At 41.5% G+C, this 15037-nt stretch overlaps 1 protein-coding gene across 1 annotated transcript in view; it reads left to right on the forward strand.

Annotated features, from left to right (window-relative positions):
* Positions 1–15037, forward strand: part of KCNQ3 (potassium voltage-gated channel subfamily Q member 3) — a 249181-nt gene that overhangs the window by 218589 nt on the left and 15555 nt on the right. Inside the window, exons 6-9 of the mRNA XM_074985612.1 lie at positions 1586–1696; positions 2639–2734; positions 4331–4425; positions 9132–9158. Coding sequence (XP_074841713.1) covers positions 1586–1696; positions 2639–2734; positions 4331–4425; positions 9132–9158 — 329 coding nt within the window. The remainder of the gene's footprint in view (positions 1–1585; positions 1697–2638; positions 2735–4330; positions 4426–9131; positions 9159–15037) is intronic.

Here is a 15037-nt window from a genome sequence, read left to right on the forward strand (position 1 = left end):
ACCAAGTCTTTATGAGGCCTCCGCTGGAGTTCTGTGTTCAGTTTTGAGCATTACACTTCAGAAAAGATGGAAAAGCAGACAAAATGTTTAATCTTGAGAAACAAAGACTGAGGGAAGACCTGATAACATTCTTCAGATATTGTAAGGGTTATTGTAAAGAGGCCTGTAATCAGTTTTTCTCCATGTCCACTGAAAGGACAACAAACAATAGGTTTAATTGCATTATGGGAGATTTCAATTTGATATTAGGAAGAACTTGCTAACTCTAAGGGTAATTAAGCACTGGAACAAACTTCCAAGAGAGGTTGACCCCCTTCATTGGAAGTTTTCAAGAACAGGTTGGATAAACACCTGCCAGGAATTTTCTGGGTTCTGCCTTAGCTTTGGTGCCTTCTTAAGGTCCCTTCTTGCCCTATATTGCTATGGCTCTGTGATAGGGTGAATAAACCAATAACAGTCCTTATGACCATGAGAACATTACAATTTATAACAACAGGGACTCAAGGACCAGCTAATAAGAATAAACAGCACTGTATTATTCCCGGTATTCCCATATTCCCATTTCTTCTTTTTTGGAGTCCCCCTCCTTTTTTTTTTTTAAAATACAGAAACAAGTCATAGAAACAGACACAAGTTTCTGAAATGTTTCAATGTTGGCAAATCTTCATTTTTCATTTAAAAAAAAAAGTTTGGCTAGAAATTTTTGTCCAACACCAGTCTCCAGTTCCCTGTGGCAGAGCACAATTCAAGGTCTCTGACCTACTCTCCGTAGATCACTCTACCCACACACCCTCTGTAGGCTCTGCTGCTCATGCCCTACGATGGCCTCCCTGGGGCCTGCAGCTGGTTACTCAGGAATGTCAGTCAGTGCATGACCCTATTATCTTCCCTTTCTCTTGCTGAACATGGAGCTCTTTCCCTCTGTAGGCCACATTTCAGGGCAGTCCCAGCTGTGTGCAGGATCTCTGGGGCCTGCAGTTGGTTGCTCTGCTTTTCAGTTGAGCTCCTGGCCTGGCCCCTGCAGCCTAAAACCCTAAGACCAAACTAGGGCCCATTGCTGTTGTCTTCGAGAGCTACAGGCAACTGCTTCTCTCCAGCATCCAAATGGGCAAGAAGGCCAGAGCAGACATTCCTGTCATCTTGGGTAGGAATTCATATATCTCTGTCATCATAAATTTCTGCTCATATTTCAGCAGAGGATATAGGTTTTTGTGTCCATTATGCTAGCCTATGGATACACCCATAGCTGAGAAGCTTTCTTTATTGTTATTTAAGTAGCGCCCCCTACCCCACCCAGCAGGGTTCTTTTCAGAAAAACAAGAGGATAAATTCATTAACATATATCAGACACACAAGCACTGTCATTAAAAAAAAAAAGCCCTGTATCTACAGTTTGCTTTCCAGAATGCTTGCAAAATCCATTCTTGGGAAAGCGTGTTTGTACATTATTCTATAATGTCCAGAGGTCAAAACAAAGGTTTATAAACTGGTTGTGTAGGTTTGAGGGCAAAGCTTAACAAAATCCCTTCTCCTTACCCAGTTGTGTTGTCTTTCTTATGGAATGACCAACCAATTCTCCCCACAGATTACTCTAGCAACAATCGGCTATGGTGACAAGACCCCCAAAACTTGGGAGGGACGGCTGATAGCAGCCACGTTCTCTCTTATTGGAGTTTCATTCTTTGCTCTTCCTGCCGTAAGTACTTTCCTTCTTTTTGTTTTAATAAAACACAAAAATAATGATGTAGGAGGTAAAGTAACAGCCTCCCCCGTGAAGATTCCACTAGAAATTCAGCTGAGGCCTGCCAAGCTGGACTCTTTAAAGCACATTCATGCATGGTGTGGGAAAAGCAGCTCTTTTTTTCTCTTTGTGGCTAAGATAAAATGGAGCCTAATCTGAATTATTTGGTGTACTGGGCAGAACTTCAGCACTAAGCCTTTAAAGAGGAGACTTATTCAGGTTGTGTTACAAATGTGAAACTTGGACCAAATTTTCAAAAAGGGTGACGGTAAAGTATTCAAAGGTGACTGAAGCCCTTAACTTTATTGAAAGGCAATGTGATTTGGATTTCAATTGAATTTAGGTTCCTAAATACCTTTTAAAATCCAGTATTGGATTCCTAAATTGCTTGTGAAAATGGGCCTTAGTCACCAAAGACCCCAAGTTATTTTTGACAAAGTTACACTTTATCTTCTTCTGTAAGGTTGGTCAAAGTTCTGGGCCCAACCTGTGGTTTTAAGTGGAAACAATGCAAAAAATGGAGGTTGGGATTGGTGATCTAGAGTCCACAGTATGGGTCACAAGCTTCCCCTTCAAATCGTAACCAGAGAGTTTTGCTCAGTTCCAGTGGAGAAAGGAAACAGACCATCTTGTCACTAGGAAGGCAGTAGAAGACCAAGAAACTTCTTGAAGGAGCTTGTGAAACATGGGCCTAGGTTGAAGGCAAGGTTTGTCAGAAAACTGTGAATTAGAACTACCTGAAAAGTGCTCTGTTCCCATGTGAATTACTCCCCCTAATTTCCCAGAGCTCTGATTATTTCATCCACGTTTTAAAAAAACTTTCTCCTCAGATTTTCTCTTACTCTTGTGTTTTCAATACAAAAAACACATAACAGCCATTACCGCTTCTGCTTTCAGGGCATCTTGGGTTCAGGACTGGCTCTGAAAGTCCAGGAACAACATCGTCAGAAACATTTTGAGAAAAGAAGAAAGCCAGCAGCCGAACTTATACAGGTTAGGAGTCTCTGGTTTCCATCTTGGAATGATACTGTATATTAAGGGCCCTATATAATCATTCTCCTGAAATTGTCTAGGGTGTCTCTCCAACAACCTTCATTTTAGTTGTGCAGAAGTACCTGAAACAAGAGAGCAAAACCTTCTGTGCTATGTGTTGCAAGGGGAAAACCACCTTTTACAAGGCCCCAGTGTCCACTATTTCCCTCTGGAGTCCACTTCACATACCGAGAGATGCCCAAGACTTTTCTTTGCTGTAAAAACTCACCAACATGTGGACTGTTGTTTAAGAGTGACTATAGTTTTGATTCATGAGGGCTGCAACTTAATACACGTGCTTCTGTAAAATAACCAAGAAGAAAAAGTAGTTTGTGGTAGGAAAAAAAACGTCTGTTATACATATGCTGTCTTAAGTGCTGCTTAGAAGCCCAGTAAGTTCAGTGGAAAGGCTGTCTTTGGTGCCACTGGGATTAGGTCAGAGCCTTAGAATTTATTTTGTAAAAAATTAACTGCAAAATTGGTAGCAGGAAAGTCATTCAGGTTGACAAAAATCCTATGTGCGCTGCAGGCCAGGAATCAGAAAACATCAATGGCAGAACTGTTACACTGGGAACAGGATTACTTTCTTTGATATAAATAGAAGCTGTGGGAATTCAGAGCCTCTTGGGGTCAGACTTCTTCTTTGGAGAAATAGTCTCAACAGCATACTTTTATATTAAAATTGTTAACTAACAAAGCACAAGAGACCACAGGGGACATCCGGAGAAGCTGATTTACTGACATTGAAGAATCACTACATAACAGGCGAAAAAAGCAGTCCTGTAGCACCTTAAAGACTAAAAATGTCATGAGCTTTTCCTTTTCCCCCCTTTTTTTATTCTCTTCCTCTAAGGTATCAGTTATCAGAATTCTCCAGATCTGAAGAAGTGGGTCCCAAGAAAGCTCATCACCTAAAAAATAATACTGTTAGTCTTTAAGGTGCTTTTTTTCGTTTCGTGAAGATGCAGACTAATACGGCTACCTCTCTGAGACCACATAACAGGCAGAGAGGATAACCACAATAATGCTGTTTCTGTGCTAACAAAAGCTTGGTACAAGTCATATGCCAGTGTCTAAAATCACTCAACAGAACCTTTCACAGCAATATATTAAACTAATTGCTATCTCCTAATCACGGCTGTTTCAGGTTTCAAGAAACATCAGACAGCTCACACATTATACTGTACGCTTTACTGAGCTAGATGCTCCTTTAGACTGATCAGACTTTAGAATAAAGTAAGATTAGTAGAAAGTACCATCTTCTGGGTGTCTGACAGTAATGGGAAGTGCACAGTATCTTGTCAAGTATGCTCACGGGAACATTTTTTGAGGATTACAGTTCTAGGGCATTTTTTATTATTATAAGCCTTACGTGAACTGTGGCACCATCTAATGGCAATTTACAATATTACTCTATACTAATTCAGGGTGACTCACCGAACATGTGCATGATTATCTTAATTTGAACTAAGAGGAGTGTTAACTGGCTAAAGTCACTTATAATCACAGATAAGCATTTCCCCTGATTCTACTCATGTCTCTTCTTGTGTTGTCCAGGCTGCCTGGAGGTACTATGCTACTAACCCAAATAGGATGGATCTCGTGGCCACCTGGAGGTTTTATGAATCAGTGGTATCATTTCCATATTTCAGGCAAGTGCACTGTTCCCACAGATCAGTAACACCCTATACAGCAGAACCCAGACAGGACAAGGGATGTGCAATTTATGTGGATAAACATTTTGGTAATTGGGGCTTTCTCAGTGTTACTCATGCAAATCAGGGGAACATCACCAGTTTCACTTTACAGGGAGGTTTCAGGCCTAAGTGTTTCCGCTGGTATAAGCCAATATATCTTTTTTGATGAGTTTCTCTTTGGATATTTTATTGCTTACCACCTTCCGTCACTATTGTCTATTGCACATCAATTTAATTCATGCAGACTTTTCTATTTTTTAGATAATAATTCAGTTCCATAGAGGCAGCGAAACTAATTGTGAAACCTTTGAGTTTTTGAAAAGTGGGTATGGTACATTGGGAAAAAAAATTGTGATGTTTCTCTTTGTGTTTTGATTTACAGCTCATTCTCATAGACTTCTGTAAGGATGGAGCTCTGCAACTCTCCTAACTTAATTTAAATACTGCTCATGGGTTGTGCAAATAGGCCCCTATAAAGGAGAATTAAAAATATTTAGAATAAAAACCACCCCAAGACCACTTTCTTATAAACTGAAATGTAAGGAAGGGACTTAGATATGGAGCAAATACATGACTGTGTGAAAAGCAAGTGTAAAAATGGCAAGTTATGTCATTTTAAATACATTCAGCAGATCACTACAGAGCCATACAATAATCCACTCCAGTTGATGTAATATTGTGGGCAGAAGGGAACAGTGGTCTGTGTGTGTGTGTCTGTGTGTGTAGGCATACATACACATATGTATTCATATAATGCTCACAAAAACAAATACACTTTAACCTCTTGATCTGGCCGTTTTGGGAAATAGGCTATGCCGGATTATGGAATTTTTCCAGACCAGGTGTGTTTATATAGACTTTCTGTTTTGAAGGTGAAAAAAAATGCATTTTGCAAAGTACTGCATTTTGATTTAATATGTAACATAGACAGCTATACAGGGTCAGGGAGGTAGGGGGCAGAAGCGCTCTGGGGGTGAGGGATGTAGGGTTTGGGAGGAAGGGTGTTTGAGGAGACTGGAAGTGTGGGGTCTGTTCATGAGGAGGAGGAAGATGGAATGCTTACCTGGTGCATTCTCTGCACCCCCTACTGCTCCCAGGCACTGCCCCCCACTACTGTGGGAGCAGCAGGGGAAAAACCTCCAGTCAAAGCACTTTGCTGAGCTGCCATTTCCCCAGCTGAGGGCTGGAGCAGGGAACAGGAGCCTAGAGAGCCACTTCCTCCTCCCCTACCAGGGCCCACACCACAGGGTGTTGCCAGATCAGGGACACCGCGATTACGGAGTTACAAGTATATAAATATCCACATGCGCATACTCATCATTTTCTGCAACCTGTCTCTCGAAAGAACTGACAACATGAGCCTTGCAGAGGAAATACAGCTATGGGAAAGTAAATTGGATTCTGCTGTGCTTCAGCTGTCCTTTAGAAAATGGGAAGCCGAGCTTTGATTCCTACGTATTTTGTTTCTAATGCTGGACTAAGAGGCAGGAAGAATGCCACTTGTTTTTCAGATTCAGGTTCAATTTGACAAGTTGTTAGTCTGAAAACCATTTCTGGCTGTAACATGAGCATGTGTGATTATGTAGAGAAAATAAATAAGGAACCTCCAAATGCCATTGTGTCTTAAATCACTTTTCTGGCTCGAAATTGTACTTTTGTTCATCAGGAAATGTTTCCTCTTCATAAGAAAAAGAAAAAAAAACTAAATCTATTCAGGAGGTACTATTTATAGGCTCCATCCAAGCAGGGGATTCCCTTGGATTCCAATTAATTCAGGAGGAAGAACCCAATGGAAAGAAAAGATGGGCCAGCTTTTTAATACTTCATAGAAATATACGGAGCCAAGGAGTGACCACTTTGCAATAATCTTAATACATAATGATTAAAAGAATAAAGTCAGAGCTATGCAAAGAGGGAATTCTGTTCCATTTAAGCTTGTGCTACACTCATCCCATTGGCACTGTGAGTGCCTTTGACTTGAGATGAACAAAAGACAGTAGGAGACTTATGCTAGGAAATATTACAGACCATCAGTAGAAGGTTTGTCATTTATCCATTGTGTGTAGGCATTGCATAAATCTTTGAAATTGTCCCAGTTTGGCAAGCATGCTGCTTTTCAGATGTCCATTAAGTGAACTCTGCTGTAAGGAAGGCTTTTTTGTGTGATATTACACATCTCTCAACTATTCTCTTCTGCAGATGTCAGGGGTAAGTAGGAGACAGCTTTCAGAATCAACTCTGTGCAGTTGCTCAGCTTGCAGAGAAGATGGGAAAAATCTACCTGTTTAACCGACTTTGATGTTTTTCTTTTCTTTTCTTTTCTTGTCAACACTAATAAATAGTTTGTGGCCAGGTAGGATGTGACTCTACCCCTCAAAATCTGCAGACTGTCCGTGGACCTTGTTAATGAACATTAGCAGTTTGTTAGTTAACTTTGATCTAATCCTCTTTGAAATGGGAAAATGAGCAGAACTTGGCTTTTAACAAAGGGAATGACTAAGAATCTATTATGGAGTCAATTTCTTTTTGTAGTACCCTGGATTTCATCCAGCAGGACATCTCAGGAGCAGCTTTGTGTGCCTCCATTTTGAATCCCAGTGACATTTGTAACATGGATTTTACAGGAGTCCTTGGGAATAGGTGACTGACCTGCAAACTGACAGTATTATTTATGTGTAAGGTTTTTATTAATGCTGAAGATTCTTTCCCTTCTCTCTGGAACTGTACTGGCCAGAGTGTTCTGACATTATAATTATGGGTCTGGTTCAGAACCCAGGTAGAACAGAGTAAACTGAATTAATGTTGGCCTTTTTAAGGGGGAATCTTTTATTATCTGATGAATCCAGGAGAAAGAGTCAAAGGATTTCTCTTCTTTTGCAGCCATTAGCTGAGGGTAGAATGTTGTAGTGGAGAGAGTTCAGAAAAAATACAGTTTTTTGGAAGTGAGTCCATTTTTTTCTTGCTGTTTTAAAGTTAAATCTGCTTTCTCAGTCAAAAATCAGAAGCACCACAATTGAATGGAAACTTTTGCAGATCTGGATATGAGCCTTTCTGATCTTCAGTTTCCCTGCCTGAATGTGGGGATCATAATCCTTCCTCACATTGACTTATATAGATTCGAAGTGCAATATGAATACTAAATATTACAATTACTATCTACTATCTGTATGTATTAATGTGTATTCCTGTATTTTGTATCTGGATCTTTTCTCTATCAGGCTATGTCTACATGGTCAAGTTATCTTGAAATAACAGCAGTTATTTCTAAATAACTTGGGCAGCATCTAAATGATGCACACACTATTATGAAATAAATTCAAAATAACGGGTGTGTTATTTCAATTTGGGTAAACCTCATTTCCTGAGGAATAAAGCCTATTTTAAAAAAGGCCATAATGGGTTCCAGTGGCACTATTTAGAAAATAGTGCTATGGACCAGAAATGCGTGTTGTGTGTGGTTGTGTTATTTCAAAACATTTCGAAATAGGGCTGTCATAAGCCGTGTCTACACGTGCACGCTACTTCGAAGTAGCGGCACTAACTTCGAAATAGCGCCCGTCACGGCTACACGCGCCGGGCGCTATTTCGAAGTTAACTTCGACGTTAGGTGGCAAGACGTCGAAGTCGCTAACCCCATGAGGGGATAGGAATAGCGCCCTACTTCGACGTTCAACGTCGAAGTAGGGACCATGTAGTCGTTGCGCGTCCCGCAACTTCGAAATAGCGGTGTCCGCCATGGCGGCCATCAGCTGAGGGGTTGAGAGATGCTCTCTCTCCAGCCCCTGCGGGGCTCTATGGTCACCGTGGGCAGCAGCCCTTAGCCCAGGGCTTCTGGCTGCTGCTGTGGCAGCTGGGGATCCATGCTGCAGGCACAGGGTCTGCAACCAGTTGTAGGCTCTGTGTATCTTGTGTTGTTTAGTGCAACTGTGTCTGGGAGGGGCCCTTTAAGGGAGCGGCTTGCTGTTGAGTCCACCTTGTGACCCTGTCTGCAGCTGTTCCTGGCACCCTTATTTCGATGTGTGCTACTTTGGCGTGTAGACGTTCCCTCGCAGCGCCTATTTCGATGTGGTGCCACGCAACGTCGAAGTTGAACATCGACGTTGCCAGCCCTGGAGGACGTGTAGACGTTACTCATCGAAATAGCCTATTTCGATGTTGCTACATCGAAATAAGCTATTTCGATGTTGGCTTCACGTGTAGACGTAGCCATGTAGACATAGCCTCAGTAACCTGAGAAAGAAAAGAACATGTCACATTTCCATTAATGAAAGAATACATCACAATTTGTTTTCCTCACAAAATCTTTCACCCCCAACTAGTTTTGGATGCACTGAAAAATAAATCTTCAAGGGAAAAATCCCTTTATTTAGGACTCAGTTAATTTTTCTGCTTTTCTCATTTGTCTCCCTACTATTTTCACATTTTCCTCATCATGAAGGTCATAAACAGTTTTGGATAGAGATCATGCCAGCCTTCTTTTCTGTAGGTCTAGTTGTGCAGGGAGTGCCAGAGCTGCTTCTTTTGTCACATGGGGTCACAGTATGGAAAAAGACGAGAACCTCTGCTCGACAACAATGCCAGGAAGAAAACTTCTCAATTTAACACACACTTCTTCTCTTCTTGCTTTTTCCTTTTGCTTTCAATCTTCTTTTTCACAAAAGAAAAGAGCAGTTGGATGGTACTGCCAGGTATGTAACCGTCATGATTATATCCTTGTTTTAATATTATTGTTGAGGATGTGTTATTGTTTAACATTTTGCATGTAGGCTCACATACTGCGAACCAAAATTCTATTAACACTGTAAACATTAATTAAAATAATTAATCTATTTCAATGTGATTCCTTTGTTTCTCCCCTTTAATAATGCACCCAAGATACCAGTCTACGACTGGATTTTTTGTAACTAGCCTATTTGTTTATATTTAAGGATTGTTCTAAAAAGTCTTCTGGTTAGGCTATGTTGTAGAATCAGGGCTTAGCACTCAGGTTGATGTGGTGAGAATCTGACTTTTCTAGCTAACGTTGCTGATTAATAACACCGTAATATCTTGACTCGAGGAGTCATAATTGTTCTAATTCACTATGTTCACAAGGTCCTTGTAAACAGGTGTAATGGAGTCATAAAATGGACGAACAGTTACAGGTTGAACCTCTCTAGTCCAGAACTCTCTCATCCAGCAACATCCATAACGATTTTAGATAGCTGGACAGCCACTTATCATGGGTGTGGCCAAGTTTCCCTTGGTCCCATAAAGTTTGCTTGCAGACACCAGCCTTGGCTCTCAGTGTTCTGTGCTGTTACATAGCTGAAATATATCCCGTAATGTATTTTAAGAGCCCAGTAAGCAGTGGAAGTCTTGGTAATGCAGCTAGACAATATTGACTTCCTGTGGTTCGGCAAATTCTCTTGTTCAGCACAGGTCAGGTCCCAGGGGTGCCAGACAAGAGAGGTTCAACCTGTACTAGGTCCTTTGGCAGTTCTAAAAAAAATCCCAACCTTCTCATTTAGATTTTGATGTAAAGCTCATAGATATCCCCAGTGAAAGACTCCCCTTGACCTTGATGGGCTTTGGAGCTGATCCCTGCTGAAAAGAACTGGGGTTTCTGAAATAACTGCAATGGAATGTGATATCAGTCAGATTCCAGCTCCTTAAACATGCTTGGAACCCACATATATAGCAAGGATATGATTTTCAAAAGCACCTAAGTCATTTAGTTGCTTAGTGAAACAATGTAGTCCCTTTAATGTTTTTGAAAATATCCTCAGGCATACAAGAACATATGGCTGTAGAGAAGGCCCAGAAATTTGGTGCCCCAAATTTGTGGGTGCCCTGTGCAGTCACATATTTCACATATGCCTAGGGACAGCCCTGACTATATAGATCTGGGGAGAAGAAGAAAAGACTACTGAGGAGATGGGGGAAAGATGACGGTATCCAGTGGTGAGGCTACATGAAAGCATCTATGATGGGAGAAGGCTGACATAATTTTTGTGGGCCCAAAGTTTTACTGGATCTCACCTTCCAAGCAGGGTAAAGCCATGTAGTCATGTGATGTGGTTGGATGGGAGGCAGGCTTGGCTGTCCTTGGGCCCATTGGTGGCACAGGATAGAATGAGTGGTGCTGATAAGAAGGGATGGAACTCTGGTACAAGTGCTGGGTATTGTACCTTCCTGGGAGATTCAGCTTTGTGGGGCAGGCTGTTGCTGCTCTGTGACGAACACCACCTCCCCTGTGCATACTACATGCTCACATTCTACAAGTCAGCATTTGGCCCAAACCCTTAATCTGTCCCTAGTCAGGATTTTACCTGGTTATGGCTTCATGCCAGAAGTCTTGCTCACTTGCCATTGGTTCCTCAACCCTTTAAATACTGTCTTGCTAGTTATTAAGAGTGTGATATCCCATAGCAATTTTAGCGTAGGAAGATTACTTCAGCCCTCCCTCTTTGTTTGACACAGCCTAGTTCTGTTCTTCTGTTCTGAGGTTAGGTGGTTGTCAGGTCAGTTAGCTGTCTAACCTCAGGAAAATTCTCACTAGCAACCACATGCCATCCCACAGAAATACTAATCCTCATAATTTTTCCTGCAGCAAACCCCGTTGCCAATTCTGTCCACATGTGCACGCTAGGACACATCATCACTGGACCTAATCATGTCAGTTACACAATCAGAGGCACATATTCCTGTACCTCTGCCAATGTTATACATGCCATCGTGTGCCAGCAATGCCCCTCTGCTATGTATATTGGACAAACTGGACAATCACTTCACCAAAGAATGAATAGACACAATCAGACAATAGGAATCTGAAAACACATAAACCTGTCAGTGAGCATTTCAATGGAGTAGGCCATAGCATTCAAGACCTGAAAGCCCGCACTCGAAACTAAAGTGACTTTAACACCACATTAGAAAGGGAGACATCTGAATTGGAGTTCCTTCTCAAGTTGGATATTTTACACCTTGATCTCAACAAAGATATCAATTATCTTATGCATTACAGGAACAGTTTCCCCATCTTTGATATTTGTAGTGATCTCAGGCAGCCCACTTAACTTAATAGACACTTGCATGAATAATTTTCTCACCCCCTCCCTGAACTCCCCCTCTGTCCTATGTAGCTGATTCTACAGTTTTCATTTATTTTTTTTATCTTTCTGTTAAATTCTCTTCACTTCAGTTTACTTTTATTAGAAATGTCCAGATCTGAAGAAGCAGGTCTGTCCCATGAGAGCCCATCACCTGATAAATTATTTTGTTAATCTTTAAAATGTTACAGGACTGCTTGTTTTGTTTTGTGAAGATACAGACTAACACAGCTGCCTCTTTGTGATTGTAGACCCTGTCAAGACAGGCATAGAATCATAGAACACTGGAACAGACAGGAACCTCAAGAGGTCATCAAATCCAGTTCCCTGCCCTCATGGCAGGACTAAGCACCATCTATGTCATCTCTGTTAGATATTTAAAAAACCTGTTCTTAAATATCTTGAATGAGGGAAGTTCTGCAACCACCCTATAGAATTTATTCAAGTAAATAACCACCCTGACAGGAATTTTTTCCTAATGTCCAACCTAAATCTCTCTTGCTGCAGTTTAAGCCCATGGGTTCTTGTCCTATTTTCAGAGGCTTAGGAGAACAATTTTTGTCCCTCATTCTTATAACACCTTTTTAAGTTCTTGAAAGCTCCTATCATGTACTCTCTCAGCCTTCTCTTTTCCAAACTAAACAAACTCAGTTCTTTTAATCTTGTCTCATAGGTCATATTTTCTAGACCTTTAACATTTTAGTTGCTCTTCTCTGAACCCTTTCAAATTTCGTCACATCTTTCTTAAAATGTGGGGCCCAGAACTGAACACAGTACTCTAGTTGAGGCCTAATCAGTAGTGGAAGAATTACTTCTCATATCTTGTTCACAACATCTCTGTTAACTGGATAAATAAGGCTGTCAAGTGTTTTGAATCTGATCCTGTAGCCCTTACGTAAAGTCAGAATTTTTACTGGGTATTGGGAACTAATTAGACGTGGGATTAGGGATCAGGCATTAGGAGCTCAAGGTTTTTTCCAACCTCTACCACTTTCTCGCTATCTGCTTGTCAGGAAGTCAAGTTTTCTGATCTCTAAAGTAGGATTGATATAATACATACATAATAAATAATACACATAAATATACAAACAGTTTGGCTACGTCTACACTTAAGAAAAACTTGAAAAAGGCCATGGTAATGGCCAAATCGAAAAATACTAATGTGGTGCTGAAATGAGTATTCAGCGCCTCATTATCATGCTGCCCCCCCTGCGGCACTTCGAAAGTATCACAGCACTTGTCCAAAATCTTGCAGAAACTGATGGACTAGAGACTGAATGCTCCTCTCATTGCAGAGGCGTTCTCTCCCCAAGATGGGGATGAGGCCCCCTGGCAGAACCCATGGGACCTGCATTGCCACTGGTTGTGCTGTACTATTTAATGGGGTAAGCACCAAGGATTTCAATCTCCAGGGCTGTTGAACTATTACCCTTTCATAGGCATTAAATTTACATGAAGGGTTTAAAGAGATGTCCACATTGGACTTCTAGTGAAAGAATGTCTGAAAACTGACCAGACCGGTTTCTTTGATTACCTTAATGTTCTTGACTCATCAGCTTAGCAAATTAGCACCAATGTGTCCATATAAGATGATAGGAATAAGGGGATTTTCATGTTTGCAGGGTCCTTTCAAAAAGGACCCCCATGTGGACAAGCCATGCGTGAGCAAAGCACGTCACTTTTGAAGTGCCGCAGCCAGCAACATGCTAATGAGGTGTGTTGTGAACAAGACACGAGAAGTCATTCTTCCACTCTACTCTGCTCTGGTTAGGCCTCAGCTGGAGTATTGTGTCCAGTTCTGGGCACCACAGTTCAAAAAAGATGTGGAGAAACTAGACAGGGTCCAGAAAAGAGCGACAAGAATGATTAAAGGTCTAGAGAATGTGACCTATGAAAAAAGGTTGAAAGAATTGGGCTTGCTTAGTTTGGAAAAGAGAAGATTGAGGGGAGACACAATAGCGGTTTTCAGGTATCTAAAAGGGAGTCATAAGGAGGAAGGAGAAAACTTGTTCTTCTTGGTCTCCAAGGATAGAACAAGAGGCAACGAGCTTAAACTGCAGCAAGGGAGGTTTAGGTTGGACATTAGGAAAAAGTTCCTAACTGTCAGGGCGGTCCAACAGTGGAATAAATTGCCAAGGGAGGTTGTGGAATCTCCATCGCTGGAGATATTTAAGAACAGGTTAGGTAGATGTCTATCAGGGATGGTTTAGATAGTACTTGGTCCTGCCATTGGGGCAGGGGGCTGGACTCAATGGCCGCTCAAGGTCCCTTCCAGTTCTAGTGTTCTATGATTCTATGAGGTGCTGAATATTCATTTCAGTGCCTCATTAGTATTCTTCGATTTGCCCATTAGCGTGGCCATTTCAAAGTTTTTCCTAAGTGTAGACATGGCCTTTGAGATCCTTGAATAAAAAGAGGTACACAAATATCATGCTGTGTTAGAAAGGATTGTCTGCAATCTAATATTTCTGTGTTGCTGGTAATAATAGCATGACAAAAATAAAATCATAATTTGCAAAGGGAGAGCTGGAAAATCTCGCCGTCTGCATTTCTTTTGAATGGGTGCCCCGGAAAACAAAGGGGGGCTACCTCTGATCTGCACCCTTCAAACCTAAGCCAAGCCAGTTCTGATACTTCACTGTTTTACTGGTAACCATTAACTTCTCATCTTAACAACTTCAGTTCACAGTAATTTAGTAGGGAGTCATTCTTTGGATCAAACATCACAAGAAAATTTAGGTATATACATTCAAGTAATAGGTGAGCCTAGTTTTCTCTTTTCATATTTGCCCATTGATTGGGGAGGGGGCAAAGGGGACAGTTATAATATAATAAAATAATATATAAATAATAAATAATATAATAATATAATAATTATCTCAGGTCCTGGTGATTTAAAAGGGCCTGGGGCTCCTAGCTGCTGTTGCTGCTACCACAAGCAGTGGCATCTGGAGCCGTGGCCCCTTTAAATCTCTGCCGGAGCACTGTGAAGTGCCCTCCAGGTTGTTCTGAGGGCTGGGGGGTGTGGGCAGTGTGGCAGGCTCCAGACTACACTAAGGGCTCACTGCTACAGCCAGGCCCCTCTTTCCTGAAGCCCTGCTCCTTCCTGGAGCACAGAGCCACGCCTCAAACCTTGCCTATTGGCTCACCAAGTCTGTGCCCCCACCCCCCACTGATACCTACATTCCTATTATCTTAAATGGCCACACATAGTAAAGATGAGAGTATTCCAGTGTCGCATGGCTCTGCGTTTGTCCCACAAGACACCTCTTCACCCCATACTTCAATCATTACAAGAGAATCTCTCATGAGTACCAAATACAGTTTCAGTTGTGGGTCTGACACCCGTTCAGTTTTTCACTGCATCTGACATACAGCAAATAACTTTGGGCTACTGTAAGCTGTTTTTGTGGTCTCCTCGATTATTGATAAAGTCATTTGGCCTGCAAAGAGATCACTGCTGCCAGTTCAGAGGT

The sequence above is a fragment of the Carettochelys insculpta genome, chromosome 2 (genome assembly GCF_033958435.1).
Source record: "Carettochelys insculpta isolate YL-2023 chromosome 2, ASM3395843v1, whole genome shotgun sequence".
NCBI classification, from domain to species: Eukaryota; Metazoa; Chordata; order Testudines; family Carettochelyidae; genus Carettochelys; species Carettochelys insculpta.